Source organism: Rhineura floridana, chromosome 1, assembly GCF_030035675.1.
Source record: "Rhineura floridana isolate rRhiFlo1 chromosome 1, rRhiFlo1.hap2, whole genome shotgun sequence".
Taxonomy (NCBI): domain Eukaryota; kingdom Metazoa; phylum Chordata; class Lepidosauria; order Squamata; family Rhineuridae; genus Rhineura; species Rhineura floridana.
The window spans coordinates 168,340,603-168,362,539 of record NC_084480.1 but is presented as its reverse complement, the minus strand read 5'-3'; the positions used below and the strand labels follow the sequence as shown (position 1 = coordinate 168,362,539).

Below are 21,937 nucleotides of genomic sequence, written 5' to 3'. Positions count from 1 at the left end.
TAAACAATTTACAGTATTAAAACCATTCATACATACAGTTAAAATAATTCGAACTCAAGTTTAAAATAATACAGTTAGACAATAGCAATGCAGCACCCTTCAAGCCCTGTCCTTAACAGCTTTCAGTTCCAAAGGCTTGTTGAAATAAAAAAGTCTTTGCTTGCCGACAGAAGGACTGCAAGGAGGGGGCCATTCTTGCTTCCCTAGGAAGGGAGTTCCAAAGCCTCGGGGCAGCCACCGACAAGGCCCTATCTCGCGTCCCCACTAGTCGTGCTTGTGAGGACGTAGGTATTGAGAGAAGGGCCTCTCCTGAGGATCTCAGGGCCCGGGCAGGCTCATAGAGGGAAGATACGGTCTGACAGATAGCCTGGACCTAAGCCATATAGGGCTTTATAGGTCATCACCAGCACTTTGAATTGTGTCCGGAAACAGAGTGGCAACCAGTGGAGCTTTTGTAACAGGGGAGTCGTATGGTCCCTGTAACCAGCCCCAGTTAACATTCTGGCTGCAGCGCGTTGCACCAACTGAAGTTTCTGAACAGTCTTCAGAGGCAGCCCCACGTAGAGCGCGTTACAGTAATCTAAACGGGATGTAACTAAGGCATGTGTCACCGTGGCCAGATCAGACAGCTCAAGGAATGGGCACAGTTGGCGCACTAATCTTAACTGTGCAAAAGCACTCTTGGCCACCGCAGAAACCTGGGCCTCCAACTTTAAAGCTGAGTCCAGGAGCACACCCAAACTGCAAACCTGCGTCTTCAGGGGGAGTGTAACCCCATCCAGCACAGGCTGAACCCCTATTCCCTGATTTGCCTTTCGACTGACCAGGAGCACCTCTGTCTTGTCTGGATTATGCTTCAATTTGTTCACCCTTCATCCAGTCCACCACTGATGACAGACTAGGATTGCCATATTCCAGTTCCACAAATCCGGACAGGCTAATTTGCATATTATGCAAAGTATTTGCATATTATTTGCATATTATTTGCATATTAATATTTGGATTGTCCAGTTGTTTGGTTTTTGTGCCTAGGAATTACCACCAAAAACTGGGGAAAGAGGTCAGAAATCTTCTTTTTTAAAACAACATTTTCAGCCTTAAATGCCTAGACTCTAGTTTCCAACACTATGGAGTATTTATTGATTGATTAAGAGAATTTATATCCTGCCCTTCTGCTGTTAAAAACAGAGCTCACCACAGCTTACAAATATAATAAAAACAATAAAAATACACAATCAATATAAAAACATAATAAAAACACAAAATAGCAACAAATATAAAGTAAGTCAGGGCAGCAGTACGGTTAACTATATACGATATATTTCAAAGATGTGGTGGGTGGAGAAAAACAAGAAGCCAAAATGTTAGGAAAAGGAGTCTTTCACAGCACATGCTAAGTTCTAAATACTGTTGCAGCAAGTTTTACAAGTTCCTCCAGTATTCCACTGGTGCAGGCACTCAGACATTCAAAGTATCTGTATGTTTCTTAGGTCTTATAAAAGCAGAGCTTTGCTTAACTCAAAATTTCTTCTCCCTTTGATCAACCGCATCTACACAGTTTCCACCTCCATACTCAAAATGAAACTGGGCCTGGAACTGTGCAACAACCCCACACATACCTTGCTAATTAGATTACCAATGCCAGGATGTCTGTCTTATCAACTACTCTCCTGCTCCCCCCCCCCACCGGGCATCATGAAAGACCCAGTCCTGGGCTCAGAAAGAAAATAAATATCTGGTCCTCTTCAAAGTACTCATAAGCCTCTTGTTTTAATTGAAATAATAATTATAAATTCTTGCTCTTACCACTAATGGGAGTTAATTATCTTGCATATGCTGCTGTTGCTTCTATGGCTGTAACGGAGTGAGGTTAAAGATAAGTGAAATGCAAATAGGAAAAAAACAACATGAAAGGCAGTAACACTTTCCTAAATGTAATACCATACCAACCACAACAAGATTCCTATGAGTAAGGCAGAAAACTCAGCATCCCACAACCAGTCAGGATTCATAACCAAAAACCCAAACTAAAAGAATCCTAGCAGCCAGTCAGCCAAGGTCACAGAAATCCCCATGCAGCACAACCTGACCTGGGGACTGCAGTTAATGCAGAATGCTGCAGCACAATTGCTGACATGAGTGAGATCCTATCAGCACATAATACCTCTGCTCTGAAATCTCCATTGGTTGCTGATTTGCTACCAGGCCAAGTTCAAGCTGTGCTTTCCATGTTATGGGTGCCACATACTTGTTCTGCTCTTGTAAGAAATCAGTCCTGTAAAGTGGCAGCACCTACACTTTGGAACTCCTTGCCTATTGACATTAGGCAGACGCCTCTTTTCAGCACCTGCTAAAATCAGTTTTCTTGAGGCAAGCCTCTCCAGGCATGTGGAAGCTATTGTGTTTTTAAATCTGTTTTTAACTAATTGTTGGTTTTATTATTTTGAATGTTTTTAAGTATCTGTCCTTAACGCTTTTGCCAATAATTTTATCGTTTTAATTCTTTCTGTAAACTGCTTTGAGATTTTTTACAATAAAGCGGTATATAAATGTTGTAAATAAAAATACATAAATAAATGTTGGAGTCACTGTGGCCCTTGAGTCTCTTCCCACTTTTAGGAACCAAGGAATCTGCCTTATACTGATTCAGGCCATTTCGTACCATAATTTCTTAAATGCAACACCATACCAACCACAACAAGATTCCTATGAGTAAGGCAGAAAACTAAGCATCTCACAACCAGTCAGGATTCCTAACCAAAAACCAAAAATAGGATAAATGAAGAAATATTTATATAAGCATGACTATCAAATATATTTATTATTTACACAAACTGTAAAGATATTTATAGTGCAATCCTAGGTTTATTTATTCAGAAGCAAGTCCCAGTGTATTCAGTGGGGCTTACTCAAACAGGGGTAGAACTGCAACCTCAAGTGATAAGCAACTTCATTCACACAACCCAAAATTCCGAATCATGCCACTTTACGCTGTTTTGCAATTTATACTTGTTTTTATGGTTATTGGATTTGAAATGGCTTTATTTCTTGTTGTGAGCTGCCTTGGTTTCCAACCCTACCTCACAGGGTTGTTGGAAAGACTCCATACACGCACACACTGCAGAGTATAAATACATACAGCCCCTATAATAGTTTATTGTCAAACCAGTTGGTCACAGCAGAAAAATCAGTATTAGTTTTAAAAAATCAGTATTACTTTCCTACAGAATAAAAACTGTAATACCTATGTAAGCCCTGCCTACTTGCTTTAAAATAGGACTGGAGGGGGGGGGGCAGAAAGAGTTAGAACACAAACACAATTCTTTTTTACATTCACTCCAAAGTCCCATTGATTTTCAGCACATTCATAACCATGTCTACTCAAAAGTAAGTCCTGTTGAATTAAATGGCATTTACTCTGGGCATATGGGATTAGCATTGCTTTTACAAAAAGCAAGTATTGGGAAGGTTTTCAAAACACTGCCCAAGATCTGACTCCTGCACACAAGAGGAAAAGAAACTGAAATGTATATACTTACCCAATTTATGAGATTTTCAGATAAACGAGGGGGGGGGACCACCATTTTGTTTTCTAGACACTGCCTCAGGTCAATGAAACTGAAACACAACCCTGGCTTCACTGATTGGCTGCAATCCTGAACGGGCGGGGTTAAAGCTACGAAGTGTTATAGTACTGTATACAGTACTGTTTAAAGAAAGATTTAACAGTTGGGGGGGCGGCTGACATTTTTATGTATATCTCGAGAACTGGACCACCTAGAAACTTAATTTTTTAAAAAAATTAAAGCTGAGAGTCCGGGCCACCTAAGGAGCTAGCCAGGCACCAGGTGGCATGCAAAGAATCCGGGTAAAACCTGGCTAACCAGGCAATATGGCAACCCTATGACAGACACCGGTTTAAAGCCAAGACAGCTTCCTTGGAGTTAGGTGGAAAGGAGAAGTAGAGTTGGGTGTCATCAGCATACTGATGGCACCGAACCCCAAACCCCCAGACAACCTCTCCCAGTGGTTTCATGTAGATGTTAAATAGCATGGGGGACAAAACTGAGCCCTGAGGGACCCCACAGGCCAACGGCCAAGGAGTCAAACAGGAATCCCCCAGCACCACTTTCTGGGTTCGTCCCTCCAGGAAGGAACGGAGCAACTGTAAAACAGTGCCCCCAAGTCCCATCCCAGCAAGGCGGCCCAGAAGGATACCATGGTCGATGGTATCAAAAGCCGCTGAGAGGTCCAACAGAAACAACAGGGACACACTCCCCCTGTCCAGTTCTCTGCGTAGGTAGTCCACCAAGGCGACCAAAGCCGTCTCCGTCCCATAACCAGGCCTGAAACCAGACTGAAATGGATCTAGATACTCCGTTTCATCCAGGAATCCCTGGAGCTGGGAGGCCACCACACGCTCTATTACCTTGCGCAAAAAAGGGATATTGGACACTGGCCGATAATTATCCAGGGAGGGCTTTTTCAACAAAGGCCTTACAACTGCCTCCTTTAGGCACACTGGAACTCTGCCTTGTTGTAAGGAGGCATTGATCACTCCCTTTACCCACTCAGCCAGTCCCTCTCTGGCACTTTTAATGAGCCAGGAAGGGCAGGGGTCTAGAAGACATGTGGTGGGCCTCACCTCTCCAAGGATCCTGTCCACATCCTCAGGCTGTACAAATTGAAAAGAATCCATTATTGGACAGGCAGGAGCCAAAGTTACATCCACTGAGACTGTATCAACTATAGCATCCAAGTCGGAACGAATCTGAGTGATTTTATCTGCAAAGTGCCGTGCAAATTCTTGGCAGCGGTCTGTTGAATGGTCTATATTATCCCTACAGGGGCCAAGATGTAAAAGACCTCTGACCACTCGAAACAGCTCCGCTGGACAGCTCCCTGCAGACACAATAGTGGCAGAAAAGAATGCTTTCTTTGCTGCCCGTACTGCCACAGAGTAGGCCTTCAAATAGGCTCTAGCCCGTGTTCGATCAGACTCGCTCCGAGTCTTCCACCAACGTCGCTCTAGTCTCCGTCTCATTCGTTTCATCACCGCCAGCTCCTTGGTAAACCAGGGGGCTAGGCTGGCTCCACTTCGTGAGAGGGGATGCTCAGGAGCGATCGTGTCCACTGCCCTGGCCATTTCTCCACTCCAGGGGTCAACCAGAGCTTCGACAGAATCGCCTGCCGAGGTGACAGGAAAATCCCCAAGAGCTCTCAGGAAACCATCCGGATCCATCAGCCTCCTGGGGCGGACCATCCTAATCGGTCTCCCACCCCTGCAGAGGTTCTGAGTCCCAGTGAGTCTAAACACAACCAGGTAGTGTTCTGTCCATCACAACGGAACTACAGAAAGTTCCTCCACACCAAGATCACCATAATCCCCCTCCACACAGAAAACAAGGTCCAGGGTGTGGCCAGCAACATGAATGGGGACAGATATTACTTGGGACAGACCCATGGCTGTCATGGAGGCCATAAAGTCCTGAGCCACTCCAGACAGGGCGGTCTCGGCATGGATGTTGAAGTCCCCTAGCACCACAAGCCAAGGGGACTGCAACATCAACCCCAAGACCACCCCGGCTAGCTCAGGAAGGGAGACTGTTGAGCAGTGGGGTGGGCGGTACACCAACAGAATCCCTATTCTGTCCCGGCCACTCAACTTCACACTCGAACCCTGGATACTGTGGGATAGGGCATCTGGTCAGGGAAATGGTATCACGATAGACCACTGCAACTCCACCTCCCCGCCCCCCAGGTCTTGCCTGCTGCTGCACAGAGAAACCTGGCGGGCAAAGTTGAGAGAGATTAACCCCCCCATCTTCATCCAACCAGGTCTCTGTAATACAAGCCAGGTCGGCATGCTCACCCAGGATCAAGTCTTGAATGGCCGTTGTTTTACCATTCACCAGCCTGGCATTCACGAGCAGTAATTTCAACCCAGCGGGACTGTCACCAAGGCTATCCAGGCTATTTGCAAAGGGAGACAGTATAAATAAATAAATAAATAAATAAATAAACAAATAAATAAGAAAGCAGTAAAACAGATTGAACCTACAAACAGGCAGTGTTTTATTAGAGGTACAGGAGCCTTTAAAGCACAGTTGGGCAACCTGCACCTTTTCAGCCTCAGTCTAAGTTCATGCAGGTGGCATGGAGGGAGGTAATGGGGAGTGGCTTCTGGTTGCAGCCCTGCCCACCACACAAATGTGTCCTTCAACAGAAAAATGGGCCCACCATTTTAAAATCCTCAATAATACTTTCCATGCCCATACCAGACAGGTACCACTGCAATTGTGTTTTATTACCAAAAAAATGCACAAAATAAGATCTTAAAAACACAGAAGAACAATAAACACTGGGATGCAAGGGGCTGACAACAGTGTCATCTGAATGCTTTGTAAAAAGTGAACAAACAAAGGATGGCAATTCCAGAGACAAGGGCTAGCATGGGAGCAACTTAAAACCAAAGACTACTAAGGTGTCTAATCCTGTAAAAGAATACTGTTTCATCCCATAGCCGTTGCCTGGGCATTCCATAAAGTACTTGGCACTGACTTTTGCAATATGTGGAACAACAGGTATTGAAGAGGCAAAGTGCAAGCCTCAGAGGTGTTAAGTAATTTAAAATCTAAACAAAATACTAGTCAGAAGAAAATTGCAAAGATAAGGACTAACAGCAGAGAAAGAATGAGCAGGTGAGGTGTGGTCTGACAAAATGAGACAAATACCAGAAGAACAGAGAGAATGAGATGGAACATACTGCTGTTGAAAGGTGATGATGAGCAAATAAATGAAGTAACTTCCAATGAGAGGAAGGATTTTAAAACTGAATAAGGAAGATGAGTGAAATGGTCAAATGATCAAAAGAAAACGTGACATGTATCAGCACTCACAGAATTAAGAGGATGATGGTGACAAAAAGGGAGGTCGATGTTATATGAGTTCATGTAGGGGGGCTCATTAAAATAACTAGATAATTTCAGTTTGGGGTCAAGCTGCCTTCAGGTTTGGCCATATTTAAGACAGGGCTCACCTCCTGCCTCTACCTATACTCCTTACTTCCTAGTTCCTCCGCCACCTTCCCCAAATGTGCGCTCTCTCTCTCACACACACACACTATCTTTCCTTGGGAGAGAAAAACCGGTTAACAGCTGGTGCAGTGCTTCCTTCCAGAGTCTAGACAGGAGAATGCCTGTAAGACCTTTCCTTTGCTCCTGCTGGGGATCATGAAGCCCCATGTTCCATCAAGCAGGAAATGAGAAGAGGATAAAGCCAAAAAAGCAGCACAGCAGATAAAGGAGATTAAATAAAAGTGACAGAAAATAAATCTGTCTTCTGTGAAGAAAAGACGGAAGGGGGAGCAAACTGGTCTAAAATGGAAGCAGGAGCAGAATAAAGAGAAATGGCTGCTGACTGGCAGAGGTAAGAGAGGACAAGGAGGTAAAAGAAAGGAAGAGAAGCAATCCTCAGAGTGAGAGAGTGCGGAGAGGAAGATAAATGTATGATAAAAGATGAGAGAAATGATTAAAAAGGGGGAAGAGAAACAGAACAAGAAGGTTGTAAGACACAAGAGGCTCATTCACTCCTTACACTGAATGCAGGTACAAACAGTCTCTACACATGTACCTGTCTGTCTAGAAGTGTTTGTACACTTGTTGATTTGTACAGCTCAACTATTATGTACACAGACTCAGAGCTTGGACGTAATTAGTTACAAGTAATGAAGTTACTTGTAATTCATTACTTTTTTGAGGAACGAATGGGCAATTCCTTTACATTTTGATTGTAATAGAACTAGGAGCAATTTTATTACTTTTGTGGAGTAATTGTAATGTTTCCAGCATCACTTTGGGGCATTACTTGGGGGGGGAAGCAGGGGAAGTCTTCTGCTGCTCTGATTTGTGGATGAAAATCATGTGCCTGAAACTGAGCTTCTGTGCAGCATCGCAATTCCCTCAGGCTCTGTGGGTGGGTAGGAGGCAATGAGGGAGGAGGTGGAGAGTGAGAAGGGGTGGAGTGGAGAAAACTATTGTTTAAAAAAATGGATGGTGGTGGTGAAGAATGGAGTGGAGGGAAAAGGGAGCCGGGGGGCAAGAACATGGATAAAGGAGGAAAAGGAGGCAGCAGCAGAATGGAGATAAAGAACTGTAGAGGTGAAATATGACTCTGTGTGTGTGTGTGTGAGTGAGTGAGTGAGAGAGAGAGAGAGAATGAATTGTTTGCACTTGGCACACAAAGTGGCCTCCACCACCCAATCTCACTACTGTGCTACATTTGCAGTATTTTAACTTTTTTGCATCTCGGGAAAATGTTTGCTTGGGTGAGTGTCTCTTAGTTGGAGGCAGGGCAGGGTCCGGGAGATGGTTAAGTGAAAGAGATTATGCTTGCTGGCTTGGGGGGGTTGCACTTGGTTTGACGTGCAAAGATCTGAGTAGCGGCCTCAGCCTCCCTCCCCACCTCCCTTACCAGCGGACAGACCACCATTGCTATCTTACGGATAAAAAGAATTATTCTACTACCTCTGTATGTGTGTGTTTATTTTTAATGTTGTTTTAGGCTACTTAGATGTGCAGCAGCCAAGGCCAGCACCTTGTAGGAGTTTTTCCATTATAGAAGGAAGAAACTAGAAAAGGAAAAATAATCAGAACATGGCTAAGAGTGGCTTCCAGAGCTTGGCATTCACCCTAGCTATAAAAGCTCTGGCTGCAATTATATTATTGAAGCTTTGAGGCAGGAAATCTGTTCTGCTAGGCAGCCAGTAAAGTCAAAGAATTGGCAAACTGGCCAGCTCTGAAAAGCAGGGTCACTTTCACAGAAAGGAGACCCTGTTAGTATCTTCCCTTGTTCATCCCAAATCAGTTGCAACAAACATGGTAACAGAGAAATCAGAGGAAAGACATAAGTCTCTTTAGTAAGGTCACTTAGGAGCACCAGTCTTGTATGCTGGAGAACAACAACAGCAAGACATGAATGTCTCCACTGAATGGTTCTCTAGGTTTCCAATGACTGGACTTACAAACTCTCTTAAAATCTGCTGAAACTGATTATATATATCCTGTTGGACTGTAGTACTGTTTTATCAGCTGATTCTTGTTCTGGATTCTCCATCTGAAGGCTAAAAGAACCAATTGGATTGCTCTGAACTCCAGCTTTCATATGCTTGTTCTAGATCCAAAGAAGCTCAGTAGTCATGATTAGAATTCTGTATGGCTCCCCAAGAGATACACCCAACATTCTAGGGCCTTCCTCATCTGGGAATACAGATGTGCACACATCACCAGAGTCACCATGAAAACACGATTCTAGTGGTGCCCTACTCATAGCACAACATCCTGTCAATGCACCAGAGGATGCCTTGACCTAGATCAACCAGGTCTATAGGGTGACAACCGCCCATGGCATTGAACAACTGCTATAATTATGTTCTACAAACACCTGGTCCCAACTGAGAGCCCAGCATGATCCCAAGATTATAAAAATGCTGTAATAGGTTACGAGAGTCCTTATCCATGTTGCCTATGTCGTTATGCTTACACAAGTCACTTAATGGACATTCTGAAATCCCTCCTGGCTTCCTGCAAGGATGGGACCAAATCTGGACAATCAGATAATTCCCCAAATAAACATAAACACTATGAACTATCATGTAAGTACCCTGGAAGTTTAGGCAAGTCAATCAGCCAACCAGTATTCTTTTGTCATAAGAAATCTGTAGGCACTTCCTGTGGTTTGCCCTGAGTGGAATGAGATAATATATCAATGGAGGCTAAAAGATTTCCCTCCTAGATCATTATTATTGTTATATTTCATGCACAGTTTCCCCCTTAATTAACCTATTTCCTTAATTAACCATTCTCTTTTGGCACTGTAAAAAAGAACTGAATATATCCAGGAACAATCCTGAGAGAGAAAATAGGTTCTGTTGTTTGAGAGGATCTGTTGAAACAGTTCTTGGAGATCCTTAGAGAATTCCAGAGCATATCCCTCTCTTACTTAGATGTTGGTACTGGAGAATGAACACCCTACTGGTCTTTCTTCTCTTCATTGTGGAAGACTGAATGAACAGAGTAAGCATATGGAGTAGGTCCAGTGTTTGAAAGTTCAGGGTAATGGGCTCCTTTTGGGAGGAAGGGCAGGATGTAAATTGAATAATAAATTAAACAATCATAAATATGATTTGAAACCTTTAGTCTAGATTCTTTGTGTTTCTAGTACAAGCTCTTTTCCTTTGTCTCAGTAAAATCATCCTCCAAGTTGCAGCATGTTTGTTGTAAGAAAAGGGAGAAATGGCCCAGTGTGACTGAAAGCACAGTTCTATATTTTAATTCTTCAGTCAAGGATTCTCCATCTACCCTGGAGGTCATGGCATGTGATCCCGCATGGACTGTATTCATCTGTAGCACCTCTGCTACTACAGGAGTTCCGTAAGGAAAATTATCCTTATGCAATTCTTGATGGTCATGGAACACTGTACTATACTATCAGGGGATACTTCACCCAAAGAGAAGTAGAATGGGCAAACAACAATTTAGTTGTGGAAGCTCATACTGACTCCACAGAGCCACACTTGTGCTGTCTTTGATCCTTGAGAAATCCACCAGGACAAAAATAGAGGGTATCAAGGCTGCTACAACTGCATCTACCTGAGGGATCTAAAAGTAGTCCACAGAAGAATCAAGAGTGTTTACTGATTTATTTGGTCTCTTCCATCCCCCCATTGAATGCGACCAGTCCAGCTGTCAAGGTACACAAAAATAATTTGAAACTGGGTATGCCTTGATAGGCTCAGGGGGAAAACATTTTGGGCCCTTTACAATTGATAAGTAGGTTTCCTTTATTCTGTAGTCCACTTTTCATTACTTATCATCAGACTGACCTCAGGAAGATCACAGATTTGAACTCCCATTAGCCGCAGCCTGCATAGGCAATTGCCAAGGATGATGGGAGTTGTTGTTCAGTAACATCTGGAGGACCACAGTTCCCCATCCATGTTCTAGAGCATGGCTTTGGTCAAAGATCTTGGGAAGAACTCCGATAGAAGCAGCCTATTGTACTCAATGCATGGAAATTCTTCTCATCCCAGTGGGATTTTATTGAGCCCAGGAGAGGTCTCTTAAATTGTACCCTGCCTCTTGTCCAGGCCTACCCCTTTCATGGTGCACAACCACTTAGGCAGGACTGAGTACAAGACTCTGTGGTCACCAGCAGCTTTTATTCTCTCTGGAGGGAAGGTTTTGGCTTGCTGCTGCTTCTTTTTCTCACCCTTCTCACCCAGGCAGCAAGATAGGAACTTTTAACAGACAAGTGCTGTTGTAGTGGAAGCCTGACGTTCCCCACACAGTGTGCGTTTGCATGTAGGCTATTCTTTCCAGCTGTTCACCAAACTGGCTGGAGTGGAGGTGTGATAACAAGCTGCATAATAGTATCCCAAACATTTCTGCTGCTGCTTATTGCAGGTTCCAAGCTATGAAGGGGGGGGGGGAGAAAGAAGGGCAAAGAGAAGACCTTATGGGTGAAGATTTCAACACTGTGCCCAACCCCAGCTCCTTACTAAAGGAGGTGAACAGAAAATTAGGAATGGATATAAGCAAAATTCCATCTACCACAAACTGCAGTGCAGGAAAGAACTTAATGACTTTTGTTACATTGTTTTTTTTGTGGTTTTGAAGAGTTTATTTTAATGTTTCTTGTGAACCACTTTGGAATGGTATCCTGAACGGCAGGATATAAATTGTTGTAATACATTTTTTAAAAAATTAAAAGAGTTTAAAGGTATGCTGAAGATACAGCTGTGGTTGGTTTTCCAAATTCCGCACTTCCTCTCCTAAAGGTTGGAGAGCTTCCAACCTGCATAATGTTAGAAGACTGACCCTGGCTTCTAAAACAGGTAGCAGCAGATGAAAAGACTTCTTTTTGGCCATCTAGAAGGGAATGACATTTTAAAATTCTTATGTTTGTATGCATATAACATTGTTTTACAGTTGTACCATTTTATTAGTGACATCTGGGCCAATAATAATGTTTTATGCATTAAAATGATTGCTTCTTTATCACATAATCCAAGATATGTAACCTGGTATCTGCAGCAGCTGGGAAAGACTTATTCAGCCTGCAATCTCCATCTTGAAAGAGAGTCTACAAGGTGACCTCAAGGCTATATCAGCCTAATTTTTGCACACACACCCTCGCTACCTGCTTTGTGTAACATCTTGCCAGATTATGAGTTCTGGAGAACTCAAAAGCTTGCCACACTTGTGTGACATTTTGGTTGGTCCTTCCCAATAACGATATTGCCTAACTGTTGATTTTGGATAGGGTTTTCTTTCCCCTTATGGGCCAATATAGAATCCTTTGTTCTTTATAATTCTATATTTGTGTGGTTTGATGCTCCCTGTCAATCACTTGCACATAGCTGGATTCCAGGCCTGATTTTATTTGACACTCAGAAGGAAGCCATAAAAACAAATGTACAGGTAATCAAACTTAGCACAACTCCCAACACCATAAGAATGGCATACTCGCTACTCAGCGATCCTCAGAAGAAAACCAGGACACAGCTAAGAGTATGCTTGATGCAGTGATGTAAAGGGGGGGGGGTGAGGAATGACACAAAGCTATGCCAGGAGGATGAGGAAGCATTAATATGACCAGATGAGGAAAATAGGAAGCAGTTCTGTAAAAAGAAACACAGAACTTTGAAGTGAAGACAGTGTGGTCACAAAGTTGCAGGACTCTGTGCCTTTATTATATAGGATTGCCAACAGCAACACCTCTCTAGTCTTCTCTTGTTACTTTAACAAGATGTGCTGAAATCAGCAGATGGCTTGTTCCGAACATGGACATAAGCATCACTACCTGCTAAGGCAGGGAGGGGCAACTTATGACCCTCCGATGCTGTTGGACTAGAACACCCATCATCCCTGACCACTGGTTATGCTGGCTTGGAGGGCCACAGGTTTCATATCCTTATGCTAAGATCTGTACATCTAGCTATGATTAAAGTTACCCCCTGGTAGGAGCTAGTTAGAAAACTGGCAGCCTTAATTTATAGAAGGAAGACTTTAGGCACATACAACACAAACTTTCATAATTTCAGTACTGGGAATTCTGCACCTGCCAAAATTCATCCTTCCCTTCTACTAAAAAACAGGAGAGCTTATTGCTTCATAAAATCCTTTTAGGTGGCAATGAGACTGAACCCAGGATTCAGCTGCCAATGGCAAACTAACATTGGAAGCTTTTGTAAGTGAATAGCACTATGGCACTGAAAAGTAGGGCTATGCACAGAATTTGTACAAATCACAAGTAACAAACCAAATAGGATCAATTTGGGTCTATTTGTATCTTATCCAGATCAGGTTGAAGCAGCTACAAATCTCTACAGAGCAGATTGGCTTGTACCAAATCAAACTGTACAAATCTTCAGCTCAAAACGTCTCTAATGAACCCAGACAGGGTGTCTCTGAAATGGAGCAACACTTTGCCTCTCAAAAAAAAAAAAAAGGCTGGAGAGCCATTTAAGTGGAAAATCATCCAAGCAGAAACTTCTCCCTCCTGTATTACAGAGGACAAATCTGGGTTTGCCACTGAAAGTAAACACAACAGGAAGACACAGCTAATTCTGTCCCCTAACATGTGTGTAGGATACAAATATTTGCAAACACAACTTTGCTTCCTTGTGTTGTTCTGTTTTCTTGCCAATATATGTGCATATTTGTTTTATACACGAAACTCAGTAATTCTATGATTTGCTGGAAGACAATCAAAGAGCAGCTGTACACAGTGCAGTAAAGAACGGGTATTGCAACATTCATACTGGATGTATATTTAAATCAGCAGAAGCCAAAGAATAGGCATTACAAAAGAACGCCATAAGGCTTTAAGCATGCAGTTGCACTTGACCATCATTACCCTGCAAGACTATAATGGTATTCTGTGAGGATCTGTGTTCATGCTAGTCTTTTGTATAATAAGGAACGCTGTATCATAAGGGACTTTATGGTGCAGAGATGACAACCTATACTTGGCACTGCAGTGTACTTTGCCACCCCCCATCCCCAAGATTCTTTCCCTACAATTAGGATTGGGAAGTATTTTTAGAAGGGTGAAGAGAAAGCAAGCTGGGATTTTCCAGAAGAGTATAAAGAATGCAATAAGAATATATAGAGCCACATGCAACTCACACGTTGTCTATGCCTCATAGCGTTCAGAATTGTAACAAAAATCACAGATGAAATAAAATGGGAAGGGAGCTGGAACATGCCTGGGGATGGGAGATAAATGGAGGAACAACAGAAAAACAGATGATGTCTTGATCAAGCAATAACTCAGGGCTGTGTTGAAGCAAATGTATACGAATTGCCGCAGGGAACAGCAAACTACATATACATGAAACTATATTCCCAGCATCAGAAATAATGAGTCAGGGCCAAAATGTAAGGCAGAAATCAAGGCTAAACTTTCAAGAACTGCTATAAGGCGACCAAGAGGTCAAGCTGCTTGGCTATTAACATCTGGCCATGGTTATGCACACTGTAGTTACATCTATAACAGTTTACTGTAACAGGCTTTACATGGGGCTGCCTTTGAAAAGGCTCATGCAGAATGTAGCAGTGAGAGTTCTGACCTGAGACAGCTTTTTTGGAGGATGTAGCTCCGCTTGTTATACCAGCTTCACTGGCTTCTGATTTGTTTCCAGACCCTATTACGTGCTTTATAGCCTTCTACAACTTATGACCTGCAAGCTTGGCTGTCTTCTCCTACACAAACCTCTTTTTCCACTTGGGGAAGAACCTTCCAGATTTATCTATGTCCCACCACCACCACCAGAGCTTTGGCTAATAATGACACAGGAGAGGGCATTCTCAGTTAGTCCTCCCAGATTGTGGACCTCCCTGCTCTGGTAGTTGGAACTGGCTCCCAGCCTGGTTGTGTTGAATAACAGACCTACAACCCGGCTGGGCTTATTTGTTCCTCCTCTTCTTCTTAGAATTATTTATCTGCTATGTTGCCTCCTATTTTAGTGTTTAAAAAGGTTATGCAATTGTTTTTAATTTTGGACATCTTACGAATGATATCCAAGAGTGGGTGTAAATATTTTTAATGGTATTTGTTAACCTACCTTATAGGGTTGTTCTGTTAAGATGTGGGTAGGGGTAAATACGTACAGTAGCCTTTCTTTGGAGGATTTATTTTATAACTAGGGGAAGGTGATATGGTGAAGCAGGAGAAAATCTGGAATGAATCCCTAAATATACAGAGAAACCTTCCGGCAGATACCCATATTCAGAACTACCCATATTCAGAACAAGCTAACAATAGAATTACCCTAGAATGGCAAATTAATCTACAACTTAGATGCCAGTGTGGTAAAAAAACCAAAACAGGTGTGGGGGAGTGATTACTGTCAGGACTGCAGTGTACAGGGAGGGGCCAGCTCTTTCTTCCCCCACCATGGTGATAATGAAAGCCTCACACTTCCTCCCACATCTGCTATTTTTTAAGAAAAATCAAAACAAGAAACCACTGGCTTGATTCCCAGGGTCATATCTAGCTTGGTCCCTATATAACGCAGGCACAACATATAAGGGCTTCCAGTTTCTTCTATAAAGCCAGGAATGGGGAGAACAGAGACAATCCAGTTTGGGCATATGCTTTAATTAAATGTCTTGGACCAATCTGGGGCCACTTGCTTCACACCAAGGCAAGAGAAAAGCTAAAGGAACACTGCAGTTTGGATGCTGGAAGGAAGTTTCCAGTCCCATCATCCTCCATCCCCCGCCTACTCCCTGCCCAAGCCTCTCTGGAGGTTGGAGGGCTCTTACGAACAATGTAGAGTGGAGCATGGGGATCTGCCAGGAGGATGGGAAACTTTTCCTCCCTAGACGTAAAGTTAATTCTGAATCCAAGTCCTGTTTGGGCCAATTTCCCCCTCCCCCAATAGCCCCCACATCCATGTTCAGGACACACACCAAATGCTTCAGAGAGATTTTTGGGGGGGGGCATAGGCAACTGCAGGGGGAAGGAGAGAATGGGTCACATTCCTTCTGTCAATGTCTATACGTTAACTAATCTCAGGATCCAAGCCTTTGTTTCTTCAAGAACTTTCAGTCATGTTTTTAATCCTACCTCAGCAAATATGAGGGCCAGGAATTTACCAGTGATATGGTAATGAAGAGTCAATTTGGGAAGGTGGGTCTAGTTTAGCATTAGAAATAGTAGATTAGCATTGCAATCCAATAAACATGTCTACTCAGAAGTAAACCCTACTGAACTCAATGTCACTAGCTCCTAGTATATGGGATGGCAGCCGCAGTTTCATCAGCTAGTGAGAGAGACTGATTAAACATCATCATTTTGGTTGATCCGACAAAGAACTCCTAACCTAGTGAATCTCCTTGGCTTGAAGCAGTGGCCACCTCTATCGTCTCTGGGCCAGTGTTTAGTAATGATATATTGATTCTGAGAGAATTTCCATGCTGCTTTTCAGAGAGAAGCATTTGATCTAGTAGTTACAGCTTTGGAAGCACAATCTTCTATGATGAGCTTCCGCTGGGCCTTGAAGACCTGGCTCTTCAGGCAGGCTTTTGGGGTGGGTTAGGTTTTTACTGTTATGGTTTTAAATTTTAACGTTTTAATGTATTGTTTTTTATCTTGTACGTCACCCAGAGTGGCTGGACAACCAGCCAGATGGGCGACTAATAAATTTAATAAATAAATAAATAAAATAAATCTGCATACCTGTGAGAGTTTTAGCTCTTCCTGGAGGATGGCAATAAAATAACTGCGTTTCTGAAGCAAACCAATAAATCCATCTGCCTCCAGCATTTGCCAGCCAGATGCTGCTAGAAGCTCACCAGTAGTGCAGGAGGGAAAGCAGGTCTCCTCTCTTGTCCATTCCTAGCATCTGGGAATCAGAGGCATACTGCCTCTATACGTGAAGGTTCTCCATTTTGCTATCATAGCTAGAAGGCAGATAGCCGACTCTCCTAGCCCACTTTTTGAAGCCAGGTTACAGACATCAGCAGCAAACAGCAGTGAATTTCGCACATTAAGATGTTGCACCAATGAACAACAAAGAGCAAAGCATTTTGGAATTGGGACTATGCCAAGCTAGAAAGTAGTAGCAACCTGATTGCAAAGGGAGAGTAATCCAGAGTAAGTAAAATGCTGTCTTTATAGAAGAGGCATGCACATGCTAAAAGCTAAATGTTATTTCAAAGCCAATGCAGGCCCCATCATATTCAGGACTCTTCAGGGGGCTGGAACATCATGCCTTTTGACTGACTAAACAGTGAGTGCCAAGGGCCTGTTCTCAAAAACCTCCTAAATCCACAGCAATCACTTTCAGCCATGCCAGCCAGGGGGAAAGTTGTGTTGTGTCTCTGTTTGTGAACACAGGATTCAGCAAAATGTGGGATCATTGTAATTTGCCAAAAGCCAGATTTGGGCTGAATCCTATGTGGGAAGGTACTTCCCCGCAACTGGACTGGTGGGACTCTAAATCTGCACAGGCTGATGTTTTTCTGCAGCTGCCAGAGACTGAGATGGCTATAACAGACATCCATTCCTTACCATAGCAATACAGGAATTGCTGTCTGGATTTATGATCCCCCTTGTGCTCGTTGTGCCAGAATTGTATGCAAGATCAAGGTCCAAACGAGACTACCCAAATCTTACCAGAAAACAATTCATATAAATTACCACATGAAAGCAACATGCAACTCCTTAGAGTTAACTGCCTCCATTAAATCTGTGCTTATGTCTACAAGTTTTTTTGAGGAGGCTACTTTTACATAAATAGCTTCAAAGAACAGTGCATGAAAACATGGGAAATAGTAAGGGCTCAAAAAAACAAACCACCACCAAACAAAATACACACACACCCTACAAAAATCCCCTCTCTATCACAAATGCATGTGTGATAGCACAGAACAATTAACACAGATTCTGAGGGAGCAGGGATGGTAGAATCTTTATTCAGCCAAATGGGAGGGGGGAACAAGAGGGTGCTGATGGGGAACAACTAGAAAGGAATGATGAGATGCCCAAATCTTATATAACCTCCCTGGTAGGGCCATACCAGGAATATGAACGATACACACATGAATTCCACAGCCTGCCATTTCCAGCAAGCACTTATCAGCCCTCCCAGTGGCAGGACACGCTTGCTCTGTTAGCGATCAACTTCCATCATGTGCATGGGGCAGTGTGAAAGCCACAGCTCAGAAGGCATGCTTGGGCAGGACTGCCACACACTCCTGTTCCCCACCTCCAATGCCATCCAGTGATCCCAGCCTGCTTAGGCACTCCAGACTTCTTCCAAGAGCCTCTTCCAGTTGTCTACGGAGTGCCTGGACCCCCTCCAGCTCCACCTGCAGAGTCTGTTGTTGCTGTTGAGAGCTAGTGAGACGATAAAGAACAGGAAGCAGGTTAGGAGCTTTTGAGTTGTTCTGCCAAGAACTGCCACTACTCCCTCCTCACAACTTACTCTAATTCAAACTCAACATCCTAACCAGGGCTATTCCATTTAGCCATCTTTCAGTGACACTATCCCTGATCAAGACAGGAGAAAACTGTGGATGCAGAAGGTGGGAGACAGACCACTTCCTACAACATGGGTATATAAACAGCCCTTCCCGGTAACACTTGGAGGGTTAATGATTTATTAAACTAGTCTATAATCTTGTTAGAAAGGTCAACAAATAACAGGAGAGGAGGAAAGCAAAGAAACATAAGTAAAAGGGAGTTTCTAGTCACAGCTACACAAAAATTCCAGCCTCTGTCTGTCAGATGCTACAGTATTAACTGAGGCTACATAGTATGGGAAGCAGGTAGCAAGGTATCCCCTCACCTGTCAGGATGAGCATGAAACTTCACCAAAGTGCTGTAGAGCTGTTTTTCTGCTTTCATGGTTTCATTCAGCTGATTCTTCTCTGCTACCAGCCCCTCCAACACCTGCAGCAGCTGCAAGGTGAACAATCTGCTTCAATTTATGGTAAGTGTGGATTTTACAGCTATGCACAAGGAAAAACGAACTTGTGCCAAAAGGCATCTCTAACGTGTGACTGAGCTGCATTCCTGCAGCTTACTTCTCTTATTTGCTGAAAAAGATCCCCACAGTAATCAGATGCAGGCTATGAGCACGCATGCAAGTGGACCGCATCATATTGGTTGGACTTGATGGCCTTGTAGGCCCCTTCCAACTCCACTATTCTATGATATATTTCAATCCAGATTGCTTTACGGGTACTGATATCACAGTGCTCTGCAAAAGATGAAAGCCTACAACTGTAGTAAACATCTAGGACAAAAGAGGCCATGTCACTGGCAGAGTACTGGGGTAAAGTGTTTAAATGCCTGCTCAGTCAGGAAGCTCATAGTCATCTTCAGTTGCTCTCTCACTGTTATCTATTGTACAGGGGTTTTGTGAGATAATCTACACAGTTCTGAACTCCTTTGAAGCAGGACAGGAAACAAATATAAATCAAACCAAACTTGAATAATCCATATGGCTGTGACACTTTACTGTTATACCTGCAGCCTTCTATTTTCAGTGGCTTCCTGTCCTTGCAATTCCATCTTGGATATCTTTTCCCGAAGCATCAAAACTTCATGGGTAAGTTGCTCAACTGCTGGCAATTCTTCAGGGTCAACCAGCTGCATTTGCAAGTCCTGAAAGTCAGAGAGTGTGACTTGAAGAATGAGGAAATGCAGTCCATAACTCTGGGCCATGCATCTACCACACTCTTTCAGTCAATTGGAAGCAAGAGATCTATCACCTCATGAAAGTGTGAAGTACATCCAGAATGGGAGGCCCCAGATTAAAAACCCAACAGAGATTTTTCACTTACAACATCCCAAAGAAAGCCTGAGATTAAACACAAAAACACATGTGTTTTATAATAAAAGGGCCTGCTGCTTATTATTCACTAAAACAATTTGGTATTTAAACAAAGATTGTCTGCTAAAGTGATGAACTATATATGAAATTACACACACTGATATCTGCAGCAAGAGAGAACTGGAGAAGACATTTTTGTTGGCAGTCCCACCTTTATTAGTTCTTCTTTGATCTGGATGTTTCTAGTAAGAGATTCAACATCGGAAGCTTGAACCTGCAGCTCCTCCTCCTGAGAGGCCACCACAGACTGAAGAGCAGAGAGTTCCATCTGCAGAGAAGACAAACAAGAGCCAATAAGTACAGAGAAAAATGCCACACAAGGAACTGTCAAATGTTCCTCATGTTGACTCATGCCTGGGAAGAAATCTACCCATGTGCTAAAACTGTAGCCTGGCACATGGCATCCTTCCCTATGAAAACTGCACAGAACTATAGTAAATACCCTTTCTGTCCAGCACATATCACGTGAGCAGAACAGAAGTGGTCTCTGTCTCTAAATATTTTGACTGAAACTCACTCTGCTTTCCTTTTCCCGTCGTGTCAATAGCTCAAGCTCCTCTTTGGCATTAGTGAGTTCTTCCTCAAGTCCAGCAGTTGTCTCTAAAATACCTGGAGAAAGGAAACACAATGTTAGGCTGGAATTACACATTAACATGATCACATACATCTTTTCCCCAACAACTTTAAAAACCAAAACCAGCGTTAGGAGGCCACAGACCCTGTAGACAGAAAAGCTGGAGATGAAGAGAAATTTTCAGCAGGAAAACCACCAGAAGGGAACGGTTAAGGAGCCCACCCACCACTCAATAGTTTTTTTTTAAAGGGACACACATATGAACATATGCATAGGGAGAAAATGCATGGAACTGCATAATCACATGCGGTTTCAGCTTTATTTAGGATATTTGGTATCCTGCTCTTCAGTCCCCAGACTTCCAGATCAGCTTACAAAAGGAGTTTTTCACACAAACTAAATAAATAAGAATACTAAATACGAAGTAAAGCATATAAATAATGAGAGAACAGAAGCATATTTAGTATTAGAAACAGAGATTAAAAGATCAGAAATCCTCTCCACATCAAGATTTTTTTGGTTCAGAAAAATGGTTCCGTCTGGTTCTCTACTTCTGGGTAGAAAAAGTTTCTTTCCCACCAATTAGATATGAGCTCATCCTTGCACCTGTATAAGCTAGACTTCAAGGCCGCTATAGCGGTTTTGCTAAGAAATGCCTGTGTGGTGAGATCTCAGGTACACCCAAGTTCTAGAAAGTTCCAGTTAACTAGCCCTCTGACTGGCTGAGAGAGTTGGTTTGCCGTTGCTACGCCTTACTCTATAAAAATGATTTGGTTCCTTAGTTCTGTGCCTCACGCCTTGGATCCTATCACCTACAGACGTCAGTACGCTACATGCTGGTGTCCTTTTGCTGGTCATTTTGCTTCATGCGACTCGTATTAGAGTTAGACAAGTTAGTGTTGTTGTTTTATCACTTGTCTTAGAATTCCCTAAATGTACTTCTATACCCTTACAATCTTTTTATTCTTACTAGGGGCCCCACCCCTGTGTGCTTTGCGCACCAACCCCGCCAGGCAGCCCCACTTCTGCCCCCCGGCAGCCCTGCCAATCCATTGGCCAGCATGTGCCCGCTCACAGTTCAGGCCCACTTGCCTGGCTTGTCCGTGTGCTGCTGCAGGCGCCTGCTGCCGCCCTGCACCACTGCCCCCTGGAGAGATGGCACTGCGACGTACCTCGGCTGCCCCCACAGGCCCCTGCTGCACCGCCAAGGCTGCCTTCTTTCTCATCCCGCTGTTTTGCTTCCTCCCTTCCCTTTCCCCCGGCCTTAAGCCCAGAGCAGCTGTCAGCCTCTCCCCACTGACCTTGCTTGCTTCCTTCTCCCATCCTGCCTTGAGTTCAGCACGGCTCGGTCAGACAGCGGCACTACCTGTCTGTGGCCAAGCAAACTGCAGTGTGACAGGTTTAGCAGCTTACATTTTTACGTATATAGATATTCTTCATTGGTATACAGGTTC

The 21,937-nt window shown here is 43.4% G+C and overlaps 1 protein-coding gene across 8 annotated transcripts in view; it reads right to left on the bottom strand.

The window, feature by feature from the left end:
* Positions 1–21,937, bottom strand: part of LOC133364404 (myomegalin-like) — a 164,637-nt gene that overhangs the window by 42,623 nt on the left and 100,077 nt on the right. For all 8 annotated transcript variants that reach the window (XR_009757937.1, XM_061584874.1, XM_061584884.1 and 5 more), the window contains 5 exons: positions 20,427–20,518; positions 20,061–20,177; positions 19,543–19,680; positions 18,860–18,972; positions 18,278–18,408 (listed from right to left, as the gene is read on the bottom strand). Coding sequence is in view for 7 of the 8 variants with exons in the window: in XM_061584874.1 (XP_061440858.1) it covers positions 18,278–18,408; positions 18,860–18,972; positions 19,543–19,680; positions 20,061–20,177; positions 20,427–20,518 (591 nt within the window). In the remaining variant the exon portion in view is untranslated. The remainder of the gene's footprint in view (positions 1–18,277; positions 18,409–18,859; positions 18,973–19,542; positions 19,681–20,060; positions 20,178–20,426; positions 20,519–21,937) is intronic.